Source organism: Paroedura picta, chromosome 10, assembly GCF_049243985.1.
Source record: "Paroedura picta isolate Pp20150507F chromosome 10, Ppicta_v3.0, whole genome shotgun sequence".
In the NCBI taxonomy this organism is placed as follows: domain Eukaryota; kingdom Metazoa; phylum Chordata; class Lepidosauria; order Squamata; family Gekkonidae; genus Paroedura; species Paroedura picta.
This window is the reverse complement of record NC_135378.1, coordinates 55,423,563-55,441,955: the sequence shown is the minus strand read 5'-3', so window position 1 is coordinate 55,441,955 and position 18,393 is coordinate 55,423,563. Positions and strand designations below refer to the sequence as shown.

Sequence of the window (18,393 nt, the reverse complement as noted above, 5' to 3'; positions counted from 1 at the left end):
CAGAGGCTTATGAGACATCTTCAGAGGCACACAGCATGTTACTACTGCACCAATCTGGAAGTTATGGTAGCATAGATCAGTGTATCTGGGTCAGCCAGATCTAGATAAGGGGCCAGATTACAAGGCAGACATAATTTAAAGAAGATCCAAGCAACAGAATCCACCTGTTTCTGTCAAAAAGGCTGTGTCCAGGAGAACCTGCGGACATACACACAGCCACGGCTCTTAACATGATCTACTAGAGAGCTTAACCCCATCTGAGACTGGTAGATTGACTCCATCTAAGCACTCTGCTTTCCCAACCAGCCTCACCTACAACTTATCTGGATTAAACTTCAGTTTGTTCACCACCAAACTGAAACAAATCAAGCCACGAAACATTATCCCAGGACTTCACAGCTGCCTCCAGAGGTTTGGAAGATGAGATATGAGCAATATTATCCAACTGTAAGTGAAAATCATCAGCCTAAGCCACTAGTGCTATTTCAAATCCTCTGGACAAAAGCCAGACTGAAAAAGTTAAGGGCAGATGTTTCATTCTGAAATGCATGTAGTTGCTCTGACATAACTTACTCTATCGTCAAACCAAAGATAACCTAAACAGGGGTTTAATCACAATTCATTTGAATTGAGGATATACACAGCATGGTATCACTATCTCGTGGCATGATTTTAATAGCCAGGATGGTCAAGGACATTGCTAAAGCAGATTAACACAACTTGACTTTCATGTCAGTTACCATCTCTATAACACAGAGGGAAAGAAGAGAACAGTCTTCTGGCTGATGTTTGTTCAGTAGTCATAGTTTTAGGCGAAAGCAGCATCTTTGGAAGGCTCTGGTTGATGGGCTTCCTGCTGATATATTTGTTAAAAAAGGTGTACAATTTGGCCACCCTCCAATGATACAATAAGGATGAACTGTGCACACAGCAGAGGTGGATTACAAATTTCTGTTGCAGCCACTTTATTTAGTTATTTAAGCAGGAAAGCCAATAGTAGACTACAAAGGACTTGTCTGTTAAACAATGTGAGACAATAGAAAAAAATGCAAAGCATGCATAACTTTGTAAGACTGCAACATTTCACCATAGGCCATCACATTAGTATATTATTTCTCCACCTTCTCAAAGAAAAAAATTGTTAATAGACAATGAATTTCAGAAAATACCAAACGTTTTACCAAAACACAGGTTGTAAAATGAGACCCTTTATTTAATAAGAGGTAGGCAAGAAACTAATTGGTTCAGTTTCTTTGTATGCAAAAATAATTATTCCACGGCAGAAATTAGAACAGGAATCTTCACTTCCATTCCTAGAAATTTTACAGTGCAATATTTACGAAGTTATCATTTTGTTGTTCCAGCTATAGGTACTTAAATTAATATTTAACCCATCCCTCTTAAGATAAGAGGTGATTCAGAGATGACCGAGATAACTTTTATTTAATAGCAAATACTGTGTTTCTATTAGATGTACTAAAAATAACATTCCTGAATTTAATCAATAGCCCATATGCAACAACAAGTTTACAGTTGAATAATTCTAGCCTTATAAATTAAAAATGTTACAAAACACATCCAATCTTTATACTAGCAAGTGTTTTAAACATTAGAATAGGTAATACTACAGCTTACACTGACATTTTATTTGTATTATTTTTAATACAAAAGCCCAACAAGATAATAATCCTGATTCAGCAATTATTTGTCCACACGAAAGCTCATGATCCCAAGGGTTTCCCCATTCCCTACTCAGCATAGCATCTGAGACTAGTGTGTACAGTTCCTATTGTGTACACAGAACCATCTCAGAAGAGTTAATTTAACAGGAAGACTTTGTGTGAATACCTGAACCTTTGTGGAACAAGGAACAGGTTACACTGCAATGACAAAACTAACGTTTTGCATATAAAGGGACCCAATTTCCATCCATGGCATCTTCAGCTATCAGTATTTCAGGTACCATGACTATGAAAGAACTTCTCCCAAGATTCTGGGGAGGAAAATTACTGCTAAAGTTAATGAAACACTTCTGAAATAATAATTTCAAATGTCAACTTTAAAATATATCATGCCCTTTGCTTTTAATAAAAATTATATCATGAATCAAAAGCCAATAACTCTAAGACTACTGAGGAGACACCAATGCAGAAAATGGGGGAATACACTTCATTTGAAATGTTTTATTAAAGCTTAAATCAAAACAAGGCAAATTTATTGATTATTCATTAATTATATTTATATATCGCTGCTCCCAGCGATCCTCTTGTTTTCATGGAAAGTGCAATATCTTTTTAATGGCATGTTACAGGTAGCCAGAATCAGAATTCATGATACAATTTTACTTAATATCAAAAGGAAATTAGATTACAGAGAGTAACATGCTGGAGATTCCTTAATAAAGTAGAATATCAAAATTTTGCTTATTTCATTTATTAGCTTAATCTTGAAAATATTGCCAACAGAATGAATTGAAATGCCAAGCTTCACAGTCCATATGGAAGATGAAAAACCTATCCAGATGACCCTTAACAATGGAATCAAGCCCAAACTGTGTTTACATTTAGCCACCTGCTAGATTATAGCCACCAAGATTAACTCAGTATGGCTTGTTCATTTTTTTTCAGGGTGGAGGGGGCTGTCACAAATTATTTCCACATCCATTTCCAAAGTTTTTAAAAAATGCTACCACTTCTCTTCATCCACAAAATGACTTTTTTTTCCTTTAGAAAAGTGGAGGAGGGGTGAGGTGCACCACACACTAGTTTTTTGAGCAGCTCTATTTCTAATGAACTGAAATATGATTTTAGCCACCTCACATGCTGGAGCAAATAGTATACTGCATTTCTAGAGTCTGGTTCACTTATACTATACTTTTTCTTCTGAACAAACCTAGACGCTCTCCTGAATAGATGGAATGAACTGTGCCAGATGAAAAAGTGTTAACACTACAGCTGACGTGAAATCTCAAGAGCATTTAAATGAAAATTAAAGTGTTATCATGCAGCTTGTTTCCACTTGGAGGATTGTGGGTTCTACTGGGAGCAGAGTAGTGCTTCCTGTGGTGGGAGACAAAACTGTTAACAGAAATTCCATTAACATAAACCTTAATCTTGAGTTGCCTCTGAGTTAGCAGGAGCTTCCTGCTCTCCTCCTGGCACAGCAGAGGTTGCCTCCTCAACAGGTGATTCTTCCCCCTTCTCCAATTCCATAGATTCTGCATGTTCTTCACTCTGGACCTGAGATTCACCACCAATTACTCCTTCAGACTCTTCTGCAGCTGCAACCTTTGGCTCTTCACTTGTATCAGTAGCTTCCTTTGTTTCAGATTCATCACTTTCTAAGGCTTTATTTAATACAACAGAGAAATCATGAAGCATGTCATGCAGTCCAGTAAGAACAAATAAAGATGGCAGGTGCAAATGCTACTTTACGATGACGAATAGTACTATGCAAAAGCTACTTTACGATGACGAATAGTACTATGTCAAGTTCTCACAAAACTAAATTGTTTCTACATCACCATAATGGGATGAACTGAAGCAAAAATTACTATGAAGTACTTAACAGAATAAGCAGAAACATGCTGAATCACTGGATGTAAGGAAGCAAAATTCAATGTACATTCCTGAGCAACGTTAACTCTTCAAAGTCTTCTAAGATCAGTGGGCTTAAAAGGATGTAACATGGTTTAGGACTGCACTGTCAGAAGATAATACATGCCAATAAAGGTATTCTGATTCTGAACACATACTGGTCATTATAAAAATAGATGGAAATGATTCCTTTGAATACATTCAGTTCATATGCCTATTATATTTTTTATGAAATCGATATTTGATTTATTTTATTATTTATAATTCAAGTTATAGCCCGCCATTTCCACACAGTGACTAGTGGTGGGTAACAAAAATCCCTTACAGTAAAACTCCATAAAGCAATAATAAAACCCAAATAAAAACCACCCTTGGAGGTGACAGAACTCCCTCTCCCCCAACTCAATAGACTTTGCAAACTTGCCTCAGAGGTAGCCTGATGACCTAGCTAGCACAGAAAGGGGCCTGAATCTTACTTGCCTAGGCCTCAAAGACCTGGCGGAAGAGCTCCGTTTTGAAAGCCCCGCAGAACAGGGTCCTCAGCATATCTGGAAGCTCATTCAATCAGGTATGGGCCAGGAACAAAAAGCCCCCACATACCTCCCTTGGGCCACAGATCTCCAACAGATTTGTACCCACAGAGCAAAGTGCTCTGCAGAGGGCATAAGGAGGGAGGCAGTCTCACATATGAGGCCCAGACCACGGATGGCTTTAAAAGTTGGCACTGATGCCATGATTAGAAGCCCCTGTGTGGCACAGCATCACACTATAAATTTGTGCAATAACCGCCTTGAGCCCCCAAGGGAGGGCGGTATATAAATATAATAAATAAATTAAATAGTTGTAGGATTTTGGGACCAAGCAGCGACATTATCAACTGCATCAAGAAAATGTTTCTACTTATACCAGCACCATTTTACGTCCTGCGCTCCCATGCATGGAAAGAAGTCTCTATTCACTCCATTAGAGGGTACAATCCTACATGCATAACACTGTTTCTTTGAAGTGAATGTGGTTGCATTTACACTAAAAGCTAGTCAAGTTAGGTGCAACAGACTCAAACAACTCTCTGCTAAATCAACTATCCGCTTTCTGGACAAAAATTTTCCCCAGTTAGCAGAATGGAATTCTTCAATCCAACTCAGTGCAAACTATCATTGTATATACTGCCCTACGGCATCACAAATCAGACAAATATATTTGTGAGCCCAGCTAACCAATTTGTGAAATGTGCCTGCCTGTGTCATTTTGTAAGAAACAGTGAAGCCCACTGAAATGTATGTAAATAATACTTCAGCCTGCAAATGGGAAGAAATATTCTCATATAAGGATTTTAAATTTTGTAGATAAGACAACATGAAAATGAAGGTTAAACGGAGCAGGCACTACAACAGGGATAGTCAAACTGCGGCCCTCCAGATATCCATGGACTACAATTCCCATGAGGCCCTGCCAGTTTGGCCGCAGTTTGACTACCCCTGCACTACAGCATACAGACAAAACAGTGCAGCACAACCTTTGTTAGTGGAAATTCAGTCAGAGAAACTACCCAGGAGATAAACAAAGCAGGAAAGGAACTTGTGATTCACATGCAGTACAAACAATATATACAAAGAGACACTGTCAGGTTATAGAATGACCCTGTCTTTAAAACTTGATACAAATTCATCATGTTCTATCATGTGAACTAGGCCTCCAAGTATTATAACAGTTTGTGCAAGGAAATTTTAAACATTAAGTTTTAAACTGGGGAAAAAAATGGGAGACATTATTGCTGTTTTGGCTTACAGTACAGCAATTTGTTAATATGCAGATGCAGCTGGCTGTTTTTTGTTTGTTTTTAAGTCCAACCTGCATACTTGTAAATCTGAGGCCATAATACCTGACTCTGTCCCTTTCAGGAAAATGAGCCTGTTTGGACAAAAAAGAGATTGACAAGCAAGATCAGTGTACAATATGCTTTATTGGACAGTAAAATTATAAATGCATTCTTTCAAAACAGCCAGTATCTCATGAATGCCATCTTCTGCAGGATGCTTTAAATAGTGCTATCTCTTAGGCTCAAAAACATATAATTGTAGGGACAAAACTATCCCCCACACAGATGATTTTTCTCAAATTTGGCTGCAAAGTACATAATGATGGACTGTCCTTTGAAAAATTATTCCTTCTGCATGGAAAGGGATTTTCCTTGTACTTTATTCTGAAATTATAAAAGCAGAAGAACAATTAGAAAGAGTAAATGCAACCTTTCTAATGCAAGAAAGATTATGACCGTTTATGCACTGGAGGTTTCATGCCGGGCTGCAGGCTGGAGTTTTAGTCGTGGCAGGTTGCCCCACCTCTTCCTGCACCCACATGGGGGAGCATTTGGCCCGGTGAACCTCATCCGCCCCCAATTTGTGTTCTTGCATGGAAGCTGGGGCAGTGAAGTTCCCAGTGCATAAATGGTCCAAGACAGAAAAAAGGAAAACATAATAGAAATGGGAACAAAATGAAATCACTCAGAAGATAATAAAAACTAATTATTCTGAAAATTAGGTAATTAGCATTTATGATAAACATTTTACAGGTTGTTTCTACTGACTTTTAAGTTTTCTCCACCCACCCCTATCTACCATGCTCATAGACAGGCTTCATCTGCACATTACAAAATCCTTGTTTGCTGAGGAACATAAGACTTTGCATCCCATATGCGATGGGAGTGTTGTGCCTTTGGTGCATGTCCCCTGCTGTTTTTGCATCTGCTCTTTTTGAATCCCATAGAACTGCTATTAGCTCTGTTGTAAAAATCAAGTTACATGTAAGTTTTGCAACAGAGCCAACAAGAAATCCATGAGGTCGTGTGCAGATGCAACAACAGAAAGGGAGAGAGGCTAAAGCTGCTTCTCTCAGTTTGCTATAGTTGCAAACAGAAAAAGAACCAGTGTGGATCTGAGAAACACAAAACTCTCATTCCATGTTGTTCTCCAACAAATATGAGCCACAAGGAAAGGGTGGTATATATTAAATTAATGAAGAGGATGCGATTGTAATGTGTAGAGGGAACCTTGGAGCACAGGATTAGTACTGAGGATGCCAAGGTTTAAATCATTATTTGCCTTGAAACTTAGCATATAACCTTTGGCCAGCCATTTTCTCTGCCTAGTCTACCTCATAAGGTTGTTGTGAAGATAAGCCAGAAGACAGGAGTTCCATGCAGCTCATTCTGAGTTGCTTAGAGGAATGATGGGATTAAAATTGCATGAAATAAATTTTACATGACAGCAAACCCTAGCTCCCTGACAAGAATACCTGTAAGATCAGTGGTCTTGTTAAAATGTTTGCCATCATCTTCTGATAATGATGATGATAATAATTATGGTAATAATAATAAGTACCATGAAGTTGCAAACAACTGTCTCCTCATGGAGTTTTCAAGTCAACAGGTGATCAGAGGTCCACAGCAACCTTGGTTTCTCCCATCCAAGTACTAACCATGGCTGACTCTGCTTAGCTTCCAAGCTCTGACAAGCTCAAACTAGTTAGGGCTAATTAGGCTACAGCACTATTTTATTGTTTTATAGTTTTAGGATGTATAGTTAAAATATCTTAGGTTTAAACCTTTAAAATATATTAAGAATAAAAAACGGTACAAATAAATCTAATGATCTTACAGGTTTTTCAAATTGTAAGATAATTTGAAATACAGAATGCTTTAAGAAGTCAATGGAAATTCTTATTTTCTTTTTCTGAGTAAGTTTCATATTTAAGGGGTCTCAGCAATACAGTTTAGGAAGAACAAGGTAATTTCTGAAAAATGGCCCAAGGAAAACCATAACCCAGTTCTCTTCTCAAAAAACACTACATAGGGTAAGGACAGAAAGACAAGAGGAGAAAAAAATAGTAGATTAACACTGGAATTAATAATACACCAAGCCCAGAAGTATTATTTCACATAATTGAAAACAAAAGGGAAGGAAAATCTTGAACAGGGAAAATACAAAAGATATTTTGTATTTTATTGCATTTATAAAGGGAGACAAAATAAATACTAAAATCATAAGACATTTGAGGATGAACAGTGAGAGAGCTATATAGTAATTTGTAGTGACCAGGCTCAACCTACAAGTTAGTTGTTCCTACATTCCATAGGAAGCAACATGACTTGAAAATAAACTTGTTTATTTGTGAACTACACTAAATTCAGTAGTGCTTAATTCCAAGGAAGTACAGTCACTAATTTGTAGACTACAAGTGTACTGACTTCAATAGGTGTCAAGTGCAAATAATGTCTGTAAGCAACATTTCTGACAGTGCTTTCCTAAATAGAGTTATATACCCTTCTGTCCATTAACTTCAATAGATTTAGAAGGATGTAACTCTGTTAAGGACTGAACAACAACAAACAAAAAAAACCCTTCATGACAACCTACATATTTTCAAGAAACACGGTATAAGCCTTGAAATAGTTACTTTATTTTATTTTTTGCCCTTCCTTTCCAACGCATATACTTATACGCAGTTGTATAGGACACAGTTCACTGTGACTGTGCTCAAGTGGTTTCAAGACTACAGCTGGAAAATTTAGAGAGGAATGCAGAGACAGTGTGATTAAACTCAAATATTTAAAGCAGCAATTTTAAATTTGGAGTTGAAAAGTGTAATTTATAAACTAAAAGAGAATATCAGTACAGCCATTATCAATATTCACCAAAAACATTTTCTTCCATTAAATTGTTGGAGATAAACTGTTACCCTATGAATTGATTTTAGGGTAATACAAGAACAATTTAAATTGAGAACCCTCAGTAAACCATACTATATCTTCATTCTTTCCTCCTTCAGAGTTGTAATGAATAAACTATACAATTCACAACACAAAATGTTAATTATTCATCCGAGTTCAGAAATTTATATTTAAACATTTTAAGGCTGTGATAAATGTATTAAGTATATGAACCTTACTAATAATATAGCATACATTTATTAAGTTCAGCTTCACGACAAATGAAGAAGTGTCTCTGAGTATGTACAGAGATATGTTTAAAGGTTCTTAAGACTGTGGTAGATTTATTATCTCTGCACATATTTGGAGATACTTTTTCTTCATATGTTATGAAGCTAAATTATAGCATTCCTTATGGGAACCTGGGTCATGAACAATTGAAATAAGTACTAACTATATGCCTTCTTTGTTTAAATTTAAATTTAAAATATTGCGAAAACTATCTATTGAAAGAGGCATTGGGGGGGGGGGGCTTCTGAAAAATCAGTCTTGCTCTAAGCAGTAGTGAACAATTTGCTGAATATCCTATGTGGAATGTATTCCCCTCCACACATGCACTTTAAATAACTCAGCAGGACACAACTTGTGTTTTCTGTTGGGGCCTGAGCTATTCAAATGCTGACCAGTTAGAACTATAATCTTCTCCCACATAGTACACAAACTGATTTTGATTGCATTGTGTATTTAGCCATGTTTAACTAACCTTTTCCTAAATTGTAAATCACCAATCATTGTCTTTGTTAATATAAAGTCTAATTAATATATTATTTTTATAAAAATTAAGTGCTACATTTACCATAGAATCAAAAGAATCAACTGGTAAACAAGAAAAAAAATACATCCCATCTAAATAACTTCATAATTTTTCCAAAACATTTAATCAGAATTTCATTGTGTGTAGCTCTAGACCTAGAGAGCTCCGGGAATCAAAAACGATCTCCAATTTACACAGATAAGTTCCCATGGTGGAAATGGCAGCAGCAGAAGGCGGAGTCTGTGGTATTACATCCTTGCTAAGATCCCTTCCCATCACAAAAAGGCACTGCCCCGAAATCTCCAAGAGCATCCCAACCTACAGTTGGCAACCCTGTGTGGCCCTTTAAGTAGTTTAGTGAAAATCCACTGGATAGGCAATTGAATATTCCTTCCTCTTTTTGGCCTAACTACTGTAATTTAAAATACTTTCTTTTTTTATTAATCAAGAGTTAGCATACAGAACTAGAAAACAGAAATTAAAAAATAGTGAACTTACATGAAGGAGGCCAGGGCCTTGGTTTCCATTCATGTTTGGTTCTTTTTTCCATTAGTTCAATTCGTTCCCTGTACTTCATATTATCCAAAGTGACCATCCTGTAAGACTTAAAATAGATTACATAACAGCACTCATCTTTAAGAATTCAGATTGGGATATTACTGCTGCAGATGTACTGTGGTTTCACAAATACTAGATTAAATAAGGCTTGCCTGCCCATCAAAAAAGTGCTGAAGCAATACACAATCAACCTGAATAACTGTCTCCTCCCACACTACACAATACTCCACTTACAATCTGAATCTCAAACCTTGCTCTCTCTGCCCCTACCTTCAGAGATGAGGCACGTGGTAACTAAAGACAGGGTATTTTCCATGCTGGCACCTCACATTTGGAATTCCCTCCCCCTTTGAGATGTGTGTGGTGCCTAAAACACATATTTTTACCCAGCTGCTTAATTACGGGGTTTCTGTGTTATTCACTTTTTTAAATTCTGCTTTTGTTTCATGGATAGTTCTACACTTCTCATGTCCAATGGTGATTTTAATTGTAAACTGCCTTGAACTGGACTCTAAAGAGGCAGCAAAGAGATATCCGAAATAAGTAAATATCAAAACAGAAAAAAAATAATCAAACCTCAGAAACCAGCAAATTAGCATTTTAAATGTTTCATGTATCGTTGACTAGTTTTAATGTAAACCGCCCTGAGCCTTCGGGGAGGGCGGTATATAAATCTAAATAAATAAATAAATAAACAAACAAATAAACAAACAAACATACAAGAAAAAACTGCAACAGTTAACCACAGTGTTTCTATTAAAATCTGTATATTCTCCAGACCAGTTGGCAACTCTAGTTACATGGCATATCTATGATTGGACAGCCCTAAATGCAATACACCATTTAGCCTTCAAGACCGCTGCTGTGTGCATGGAATTCCTCATTTAGATTCCGGTCAGAGCTCTAGTAACCTTCATCTCCTGGTGGTGGAAAATGTGGTCAAATTGCAGCTGACATGGCAAACCCACAGGTTTTTAAAGGTAGGAGACAGACAGAAGTAGTTTGCCATTACCTCTTCAAGTTTAGCAACCCTGAACTTCCTTGTTGGTCTCCCATCCAAGTACTAGCCAGGGTCAACCCTGCTTAGCAGCCAAGATCTGGCCATCAATTCAGGCCAAAGCTGTCACTAAAGTTAAAGTTCAATTAACCTTCACCTAATACCAACCGGAAATACACTGTAAAAAAGCCAAACTGAAGTTTGAAAAAAGCTGCTTTCTGCAATAAGAAGAACAGCCTTTTATATTGTTTTTATCGTGTCAATGAACAGGTTAGGGTAACTGCAATACTTTTATATTATATTTGCAATTTTCTCAAACACATACAAATGTCAGTTGGTATGGCTATAAGGATATATATATATATCCCTTCCTGGCAATTAACCATCCCCACCCCATTTGTAATGGTTGAGGATGTCTTGTTTCGCTGTATCTGAAGTAGTGTGCATAAACACAAATGCTAACTAGCCAATCAGGATTGAAGAGATATTTTTAAATAACTGCCATTTTTCCGAAGACAGGTGCTCTATTGTCTCTACCTCTGACCCTTTCTAAAGGATGAACATATCAAGACTTTAAGTTTGTTTGCTCTTAATGCTTTCAGAGTCTGCCTTCAATAGAGAAGATAGCATTTATCATATAGAACAGTGGTCCCCAACCCGCGGGCCGCGGCTCCCTCTCCCCACCCCCCCGCAGTAAAAAACTTCCCAGGCCGCAAGCTTGCGGGCCGGGAAGCTTCTTACTGCAGGGGGGGGGGAGAGGGAATCAGGGCCGCGGCTGGGCTGCGCATGCGCACATATGCCATGTGCGGCCAAAATCGTGCATGCGCAATTTCGGCCGCGCATGGAACATGTGCGCAGGCGAGCATGCGCGGCCGGGCAGTTGCCCTGCCGGTCCCCAACCTCAAAAAGGTTGGGGACCACTGATATAGAAGGTAACATCTGTGCAAAATTCTATGCTATTTCTGAACACACATGTATTTTAAGCAAAATGTAACATGTCTACTTTTTTCCCATGACACCACTGTTACATCACAATTTTTAACTTATTATTATATCCAAACTCTTGTCATCTAGGATTATACCCAAACCTGTTCCAACCATTCTTACCATTAGGATATGTTTCAGTTCAACTATAAATCAAGTTGACACTCTAAAACTAATTTTGGCTTTTAGACTTAAAGCATACAAATTCTTTAAGTATCAGACAGAAATACTATTAGATATTTCTGTATCATAAGCCCCTTGAATGCTATTTACCAGTATATAGTTTAAATAAATAAATATGGTGGTGGTGGAAGATTTCAGCCTCAGATAATTGTCTTATGTAGATAGGGATTTTTAAAGTATTATCAGAACAAACTATTCTCATTGCCATAATCTCCATGCCAGAAATTATAATTTAAACAGAAATTCTAAAATCACAACAGGGAGTACTGTTGATATGATTTATTTTAAAGGCTCATGGAAAGAATAAAAATATGTGAAATGTAAATCAGGTACTCACATAAAAAATACATGCACCACTAAAACCAACAGCTAACAGACCATATATCAAATTCTCCCTAGAAGATCCAAGAAGACTTCCAGATGACATCTGGCGGAAAGGTACTAAAAAAAAAAAAAATCAAATGTCATTCTAAGAAAGGAACTCAATACAGGCAAAATGCTACAACTGAAATTATCTCAACTATGGTGTTTAAGACTTGCACAAAATAAAAGTCACACTGCAGTATGAAGTGTCAGAAAAGGAACACAGTGTGATACAGCATAAAAATAACATGATTATAACATGTTAAGGAGAATCCAGTAACATTTTGAAAGTGTGGGTTACGCTAAACTGAATCAGGAACCCTAAGTCTTCAAACTAGGATGCTGTGCGGCGTTAATTCTTTTAATGTTATCTAATTAAATACTTTCATGGTAGATTCTTCCTTTAAATTTTTGTAGGGGAAGGTGTGAAAAACAGTAATCCGAAGATCTGCAACAGTCTCTCCAGGAAGTTAAAATGTTCTCCTACCTTTCTCTGAATGTTATGTTTTTTAAAATGCCCTTTTGCCCTATGTATCCACGAAGCGCACCATTGCTGCATGTTGGCATATATTAAATTGAATTACAAGCAAACAGATGAGCCCAAGATGGTATTGCCAACGTACATCTAAGGATAGAGTTGCATCTGGATGTATTACAGGATTTGGTTCATGTTCCTCTGTCTCTACTATAACCATTCTTATTGATGAGAAGGTGTTTTAGGTTGGGAAGCTGTCTGGAAGTTAGAAAGGCTGGTTGAAATGGCTGAATGTCACCAATGATGCGCTAATCTGTGAGTATAGGTAGCTACATCAGCTCTAGATATGGGTATTAAAGATTCCCTGTTGGAGGGATCAAAAGCAAATGCTATTGTAACATAGCATTTGGCTGTAGACTACAGATCATCTTTAAACCGCCCCACGGCGCCGCGGACTGAATAAAGCAGTAAGGGCTGGTGGGGAGGAGTTAGGGTGGGCTCTGTCCGGGATGAGGAAGGGTGTCGATAGGCCCCTTCCCCCGGACTGACAATTGAAGGGGCCAATCGATTGGCCCCTTCGATTGTCAGTCTGGCAGCAAGAGGTCTATTGCGAGCCGCGAAGCGCCTCCCGATCCGCCCCCTTCCACTCTCCGCACATTCGCCTGCCCGCCGCCATTACCTGTCTCGCCTTCCCGGAGGCGGCGGTGCCAGAGCCGCCGTTGCCGCCAGGGGCCGTGAGCCCCGAGCAGCCAGCTGTGGCAGAGCCGCGAGCCGTGGCGCAGATGGTGGCAACGATAGCGGCTGAGCCGCACGGCAGCAGCGCCACGCCCGCACACAGACCTGCTCGGACTCCGCCCAGACAGGTACGCCGTGCCGTGGGGGGGGGGGCACACGACTAGCGCCCGCTGTATCTAGAGTACAGCGGGCTTATTTACTAGTTTTACATGTTTCAAGTTGTATGTGGAAACATATTTGGCAGCCTCTCGGTTTCTGGTGTTGGGTGTTGCTTATGTACCCTTCTCAGTTTCACAGTAGGATCCAGTAAATGTACTTGTTACGTGGATGGGTCCATCCTCAAGTAGATGGCAAGGCGAACATGAGAACTTCTATTGCAGCAATTGTGTCTGCAAACACAAGTTCTAATATTAAATAGTGAGAATAAAAGGTTTTCCAGGATAAGTGTTGTTGCATTTCCACTGCCTCCTCTTCTACCTTTGCAACTTGTTCCAGGTGTTTAGTCCCCCACTCAAATGTATTGAAGAGTTGGAGAAACGGGAACAAAATGGCCAACGGAAGAAAAATAGCTGAAGGGAAACAGGACACAGTGTGAAAGACATAGGTACCAGCACCCTTCGCTGTCAGCTCTCCCCTGACAATTGAGGTTGGGAACTTTGCTCATGTAACACACAGCTGATAAGCTAGAATCACATGTCAAAACTAATACTTATATCAATAGGCTGTAGGTCTATTATAGGTCTTTAAAAAAAACTATACTTGATAATCTTAAAATGTGTTCACTGTTTTATCATCTTCATTACAGCAATAAAAACCATAAATGTTGCCATGCATTGGAAACATGAATCCCAGGGAAAGTTCTACTCTAGGGTTAGGGAATCACAACCAATACAGCAATGTATAAAGAGAAACATCTTTAAAGCATCTTTCATTTTAGAATTCAGAGACTCTTGGTCATACATATTTAATACTGAAGTGTCTATCTTTTTCTTGCTGCTAACACAGAGTTAGTAGTTACAACACATCTCCTAAGCTTAGATACAGTATGATATCCGAACACTATGGAAGATTTTAATTGTGATATAGTAGACTACTCACTGATCTAACAATCCAGTGTAGAAATTTCCTAAGCAAGACTTGTTAGGAGTTTAATCATGACAGAAACTAACAAAACATACGTTTACTATTTCAGAATGCCTTTGCACTACACAGGAGCATAGTATAAGCTTGAGCCCAATAGTCCATATCACATGCCTTTTGTACTACAGAATGCATATCTGCTTAGAAAAACTGAAATTTAGTTTTTTTGGTTAGGATTCTCTTTATCCATGCTAAGCAATTAAAGACACATACAGTTGCCATCATAAGCAGTTATATTCTGCTAAACCCACTTAAACCAATGCGTTTAGAATGGTATAACTCTGTTTGGAACAAGTGTTGAAGTTCCAAAACTGTTTTATTATCAAGGATTGCTAACTATGGAGCAGGCTTCTCCATGAGATTGGATGTCTATACTATTTGGCTGCCAGTCTAAATATAATAATGCAAACAGTAACACAATTCTCTATTTACTTAAAAGGAACGCTAGGGTTTTCCCCCACATGTGCCATCAAATAAAAGATGGGGCCACCTTAAATTCACAAACAAGTTACGGTTGTGTATATTAATTTGAGAAAATTGTTACTTTTTAAAAGTGGGATTATGTTACATTCAGAGTCATCTTCCTTTCTACTTTCCTGTCTCTCAAGGCTCTACCATGACGACAACTCTGCTCATGGCAGGAGGGGTCAATGCAGTTGACCTACAACCTACAAATGTATAAAATCAACAATTCCTCAGGTTCCGCAGGACCTGCAAGATGGAGCTCTTCCACCAAGCTTTTGGTTGAGGCCAGGCTGAATATGGGGCTATAAGATCGGGTCCTCCCCAACCCTTGTGGCATCTGAATCCCTCTGGGGCCATCCACTGCTACAACTTACATCTGGTTGACACAATGGATGAGTGAGGAATTTGGATCTTTTTATGTCTGTCATCTTTGCCAATTTTTAAACTGTGGATATTGTATGTATTTATTGGGGAGATGGTAATCTCGTTGTCCTGTGTTTTTACGTTTTTATTCTGTTGTGAACTGCCACGAGCTGGATGGTCCGGGAGTTGGCGGTATAGAAATTTAATAATAAATAGCCCATACACATGTTTTCTGTATTGTAGCTTCCCCTACTGGGAGAGTTGAAGAAAGCTCTCTCTCTCTCCTGACCTTGTGCAAACAATTCAAAACTGAATTGTTCAAGAGGATTTTCCTATCCAGATAATAAGGCTGCACAGAACAAAACAGTTTCACAAATTTTCTTGGATAAATTATTGGAACCTGTGGTCTTCACTGCAGGATAAAAACTATTGTAAGCAGGATCCCATCATGTAATTTCTGTACTACTTAATATATCATGTTTACTTAATATATCATGTTAATACTTGGAGAGCCAGCTTGGTATAATGGTTAGGAGCATGTAGAGTCCAGGCTACAACTCTCAGATAATTTCAAAAGGACCTCATTCAGTTCCATAAAATTATCCACTAGACAACATGGATTCAGTGGTTATTCAATGGTTACAGAGCCAGTTTGGTGTAGTGGTTAGGAGTGCTGACTTCTAATCTGGCGAGCCAGGTTTGATTCCCTGCTTCCCCACGTGCAGCCAACTGGGCGATCTTGGGCTCGCCACAGCACTGATAAAGCTGTTCCGACCAAGCCATAATATCAGGGCTCTCTCAGCCTCACTTACCTTACAGTATGTCTGTTGTGGAGAGAGGAAAGGTAAGGCAATTGCAAATCGCTTAGGGACTCCTTCTGGTAGAGAAAAGTGGCCTATAAGACTGAACTCTTCTGCTATACTCCTGTTCTTTCTTTGTGGTTCCGATCTTCTGATATCCTAATGATTATCTACTGAATATTCCATTTTATTGATGGTATACTGATCCACTATATGTAATCCACCTTGAGTCCATGTGAGTAAGGCGAACTACAAATAACAATGGGGATGTTACTTCGTCATATATTCAATGCTTGAAGTTAAGAGTTAGAGAGTAATTATTTTATATAGTGTTGTTTAGTTGTAACATGTCAGATATGTGAAACCAAAGTTTGAATCCCCAGTCTGGCATGGAACTTCGAGCCAATCTATCTCTCTCAGCCTGACTCACCTCAGAATAAAAGGGAGAGAATGATGCTCTGAGCCACTTCAGATACCCACAGGAGATATCAAGCCTCTTCTGATGCTGTTTCCTAGCACTGGAGATTAACTGCTACTGGATGCAGCTATTGCCCACAATTGCCATGGCTAGGAACCATTAATACACTTTATGAACCTGTCTAATCCCTTTTCAAGTTGCATCTATGCTAATGGCCATCACAATATCCACAGGCAGCAAATTAATAAGGCTACCCTCTAATTCAAATATCACCAGAGGTAGAGACTAAGATTGTCAAGGGCAGAATTCAGTCCTTTAGACCCTGGGCAGCCACACACACATCCAACAGAAATCCCGCATTGCTCTGAACTGAGAATATGCTAAAACAAATGCAACCTGCCAGCACTGAACACAATCTGCAAATTCTCTTCACTGAACCCAAGGATGAGTACTCGTGGGTGTGCCAGCTCAGCTCTATTTATGAGTCCAAACAAGAAGGGAAAATCACCCTTTATTTCCACATTCTTGCTTCTCTCACCCTTCAGCATTAATTTGCATCAGCTGCACAGCCTGTGTGCACAGGCTTCATTAGGCCCACACAAGATTTGTCTGGGTTGGAGTTGGGTTTGTTTGGGGGGGGGGGGGCTTTTTTTTTCTTATGGCGACTATTGGCCCATATGTTTTTCCTCCAGCAGACCGTGTCGGAATCCTATTGAAAACAGCTCAAGAAGAAAATCGAGAGAGAGCACGAAGTCCTGGGGGCTGTTTCGTTTTCCCCCGTCAAAGCACATGGTTTAAGGAGGAGAGCTTGGACATTCAGGGACCCTTATCCAGTAAGAAGAGATTGCTGGGGGGGGGGGGGCTGGGCGCATTCAAAGGATCCCCTAAGCCCGACGCGGGCTGGGCAGGGCTGGGCTGCGTCCCGTGCCATTGCCTATGCTCTAGAATGACCTTCGTGTCTCCTTCCTGTCTCCTCTCGCAGGCAGCGCACAGCGACCAAGGCAAACTCCTCCGCGCTCCCAGCACCCCCCTCCCTCAGTTCGTCGTGCCACCCAGCGCAGCCAGACACACTCCTAGCCCCGTTGCTTTCCCCTCACTCACCGTGTCCATAAAGCTGGGGCGCAGCCCTACCGAAGCGGGAGGCCAAAGTCTGCCATGCGACCCTAAAAAGCGGCATTGTGAGGAGGAAGCGGGCTACAATGAGGCCCGAGCCGCTGCGAGCGAAGGAGAGAATGGCAGCCAGTCCCGGCCGTTTCTCGCGAGGAGGAGGTCGAAGGCGGGGCCTGAGCGAGAGCTCGCCCAATCCAGGCTCTTCGCGGGCTGCCCTTTGCCTGATCGAGAGCGTTCTCTGCCTCTTCCGGAGGCCACTCCCTTTTTGCCCGTGCTTTCTCCGCTCGTTAGCCAAATCTGCTCGCCAGGTAGGCCAGTGTTCAGCGACGCGGCAGAAGACTTGTGAGGCGGCTAGGCGAGAGCGCGCGGCGCCAGCGCTGGCCTGAGGAGGCGCCTGGCCCAGTTGCTGGCTGCAGGAATCTACAGAGCGCCTCACGGTGCCTGGCCATGCCGCAAATGCCAGAGCACCGCATTCTGACGGCCACTGCCACAGCCGTCAGCTGATTTCATGGAGAGGCAGCGTGGTGAGCTAGGGGCAGTGATAGCTACTGTATTTCATCCACAGCTCAGCTTTAAAACATGTTTTTAAAGATCAGGACTCAGGTCTCCTACAATATGGAGGAAGAGTGAAAAATGCAGTGTCTCCACAGTTTGCCAGGGATTTTAGTTCAGCACAGACCAATG

General features: G+C 40.0%; 1 protein-coding gene across 1 annotated transcript; it reads right to left on the bottom strand.

Annotated features, from left to right (window-relative positions):
- Positions 1-937: 937 nt before the first annotated feature.
- On the bottom strand, positions 938-17,900 carry LOC143819110 (uncharacterized). The gene is made up of 4 exons (XM_077300259.1): positions 17,701-17,900; positions 12,178-12,281; positions 9,617-9,722; positions 938-3,346 (listed from the first exon to the last, which is right to left on the bottom strand). Exons 1-4 carry the CDS (start codon positions 17,774-17,776, stop codon positions 3,108-3,110), a joined length of 525 nt encoding a protein of 174 aa, XP_077156374.1. The 5' UTR covers positions 17,777-17,900; the 3' UTR covers positions 938-3,107.
- Positions 17,901-18,393: the final 493 nt, after the last annotated feature.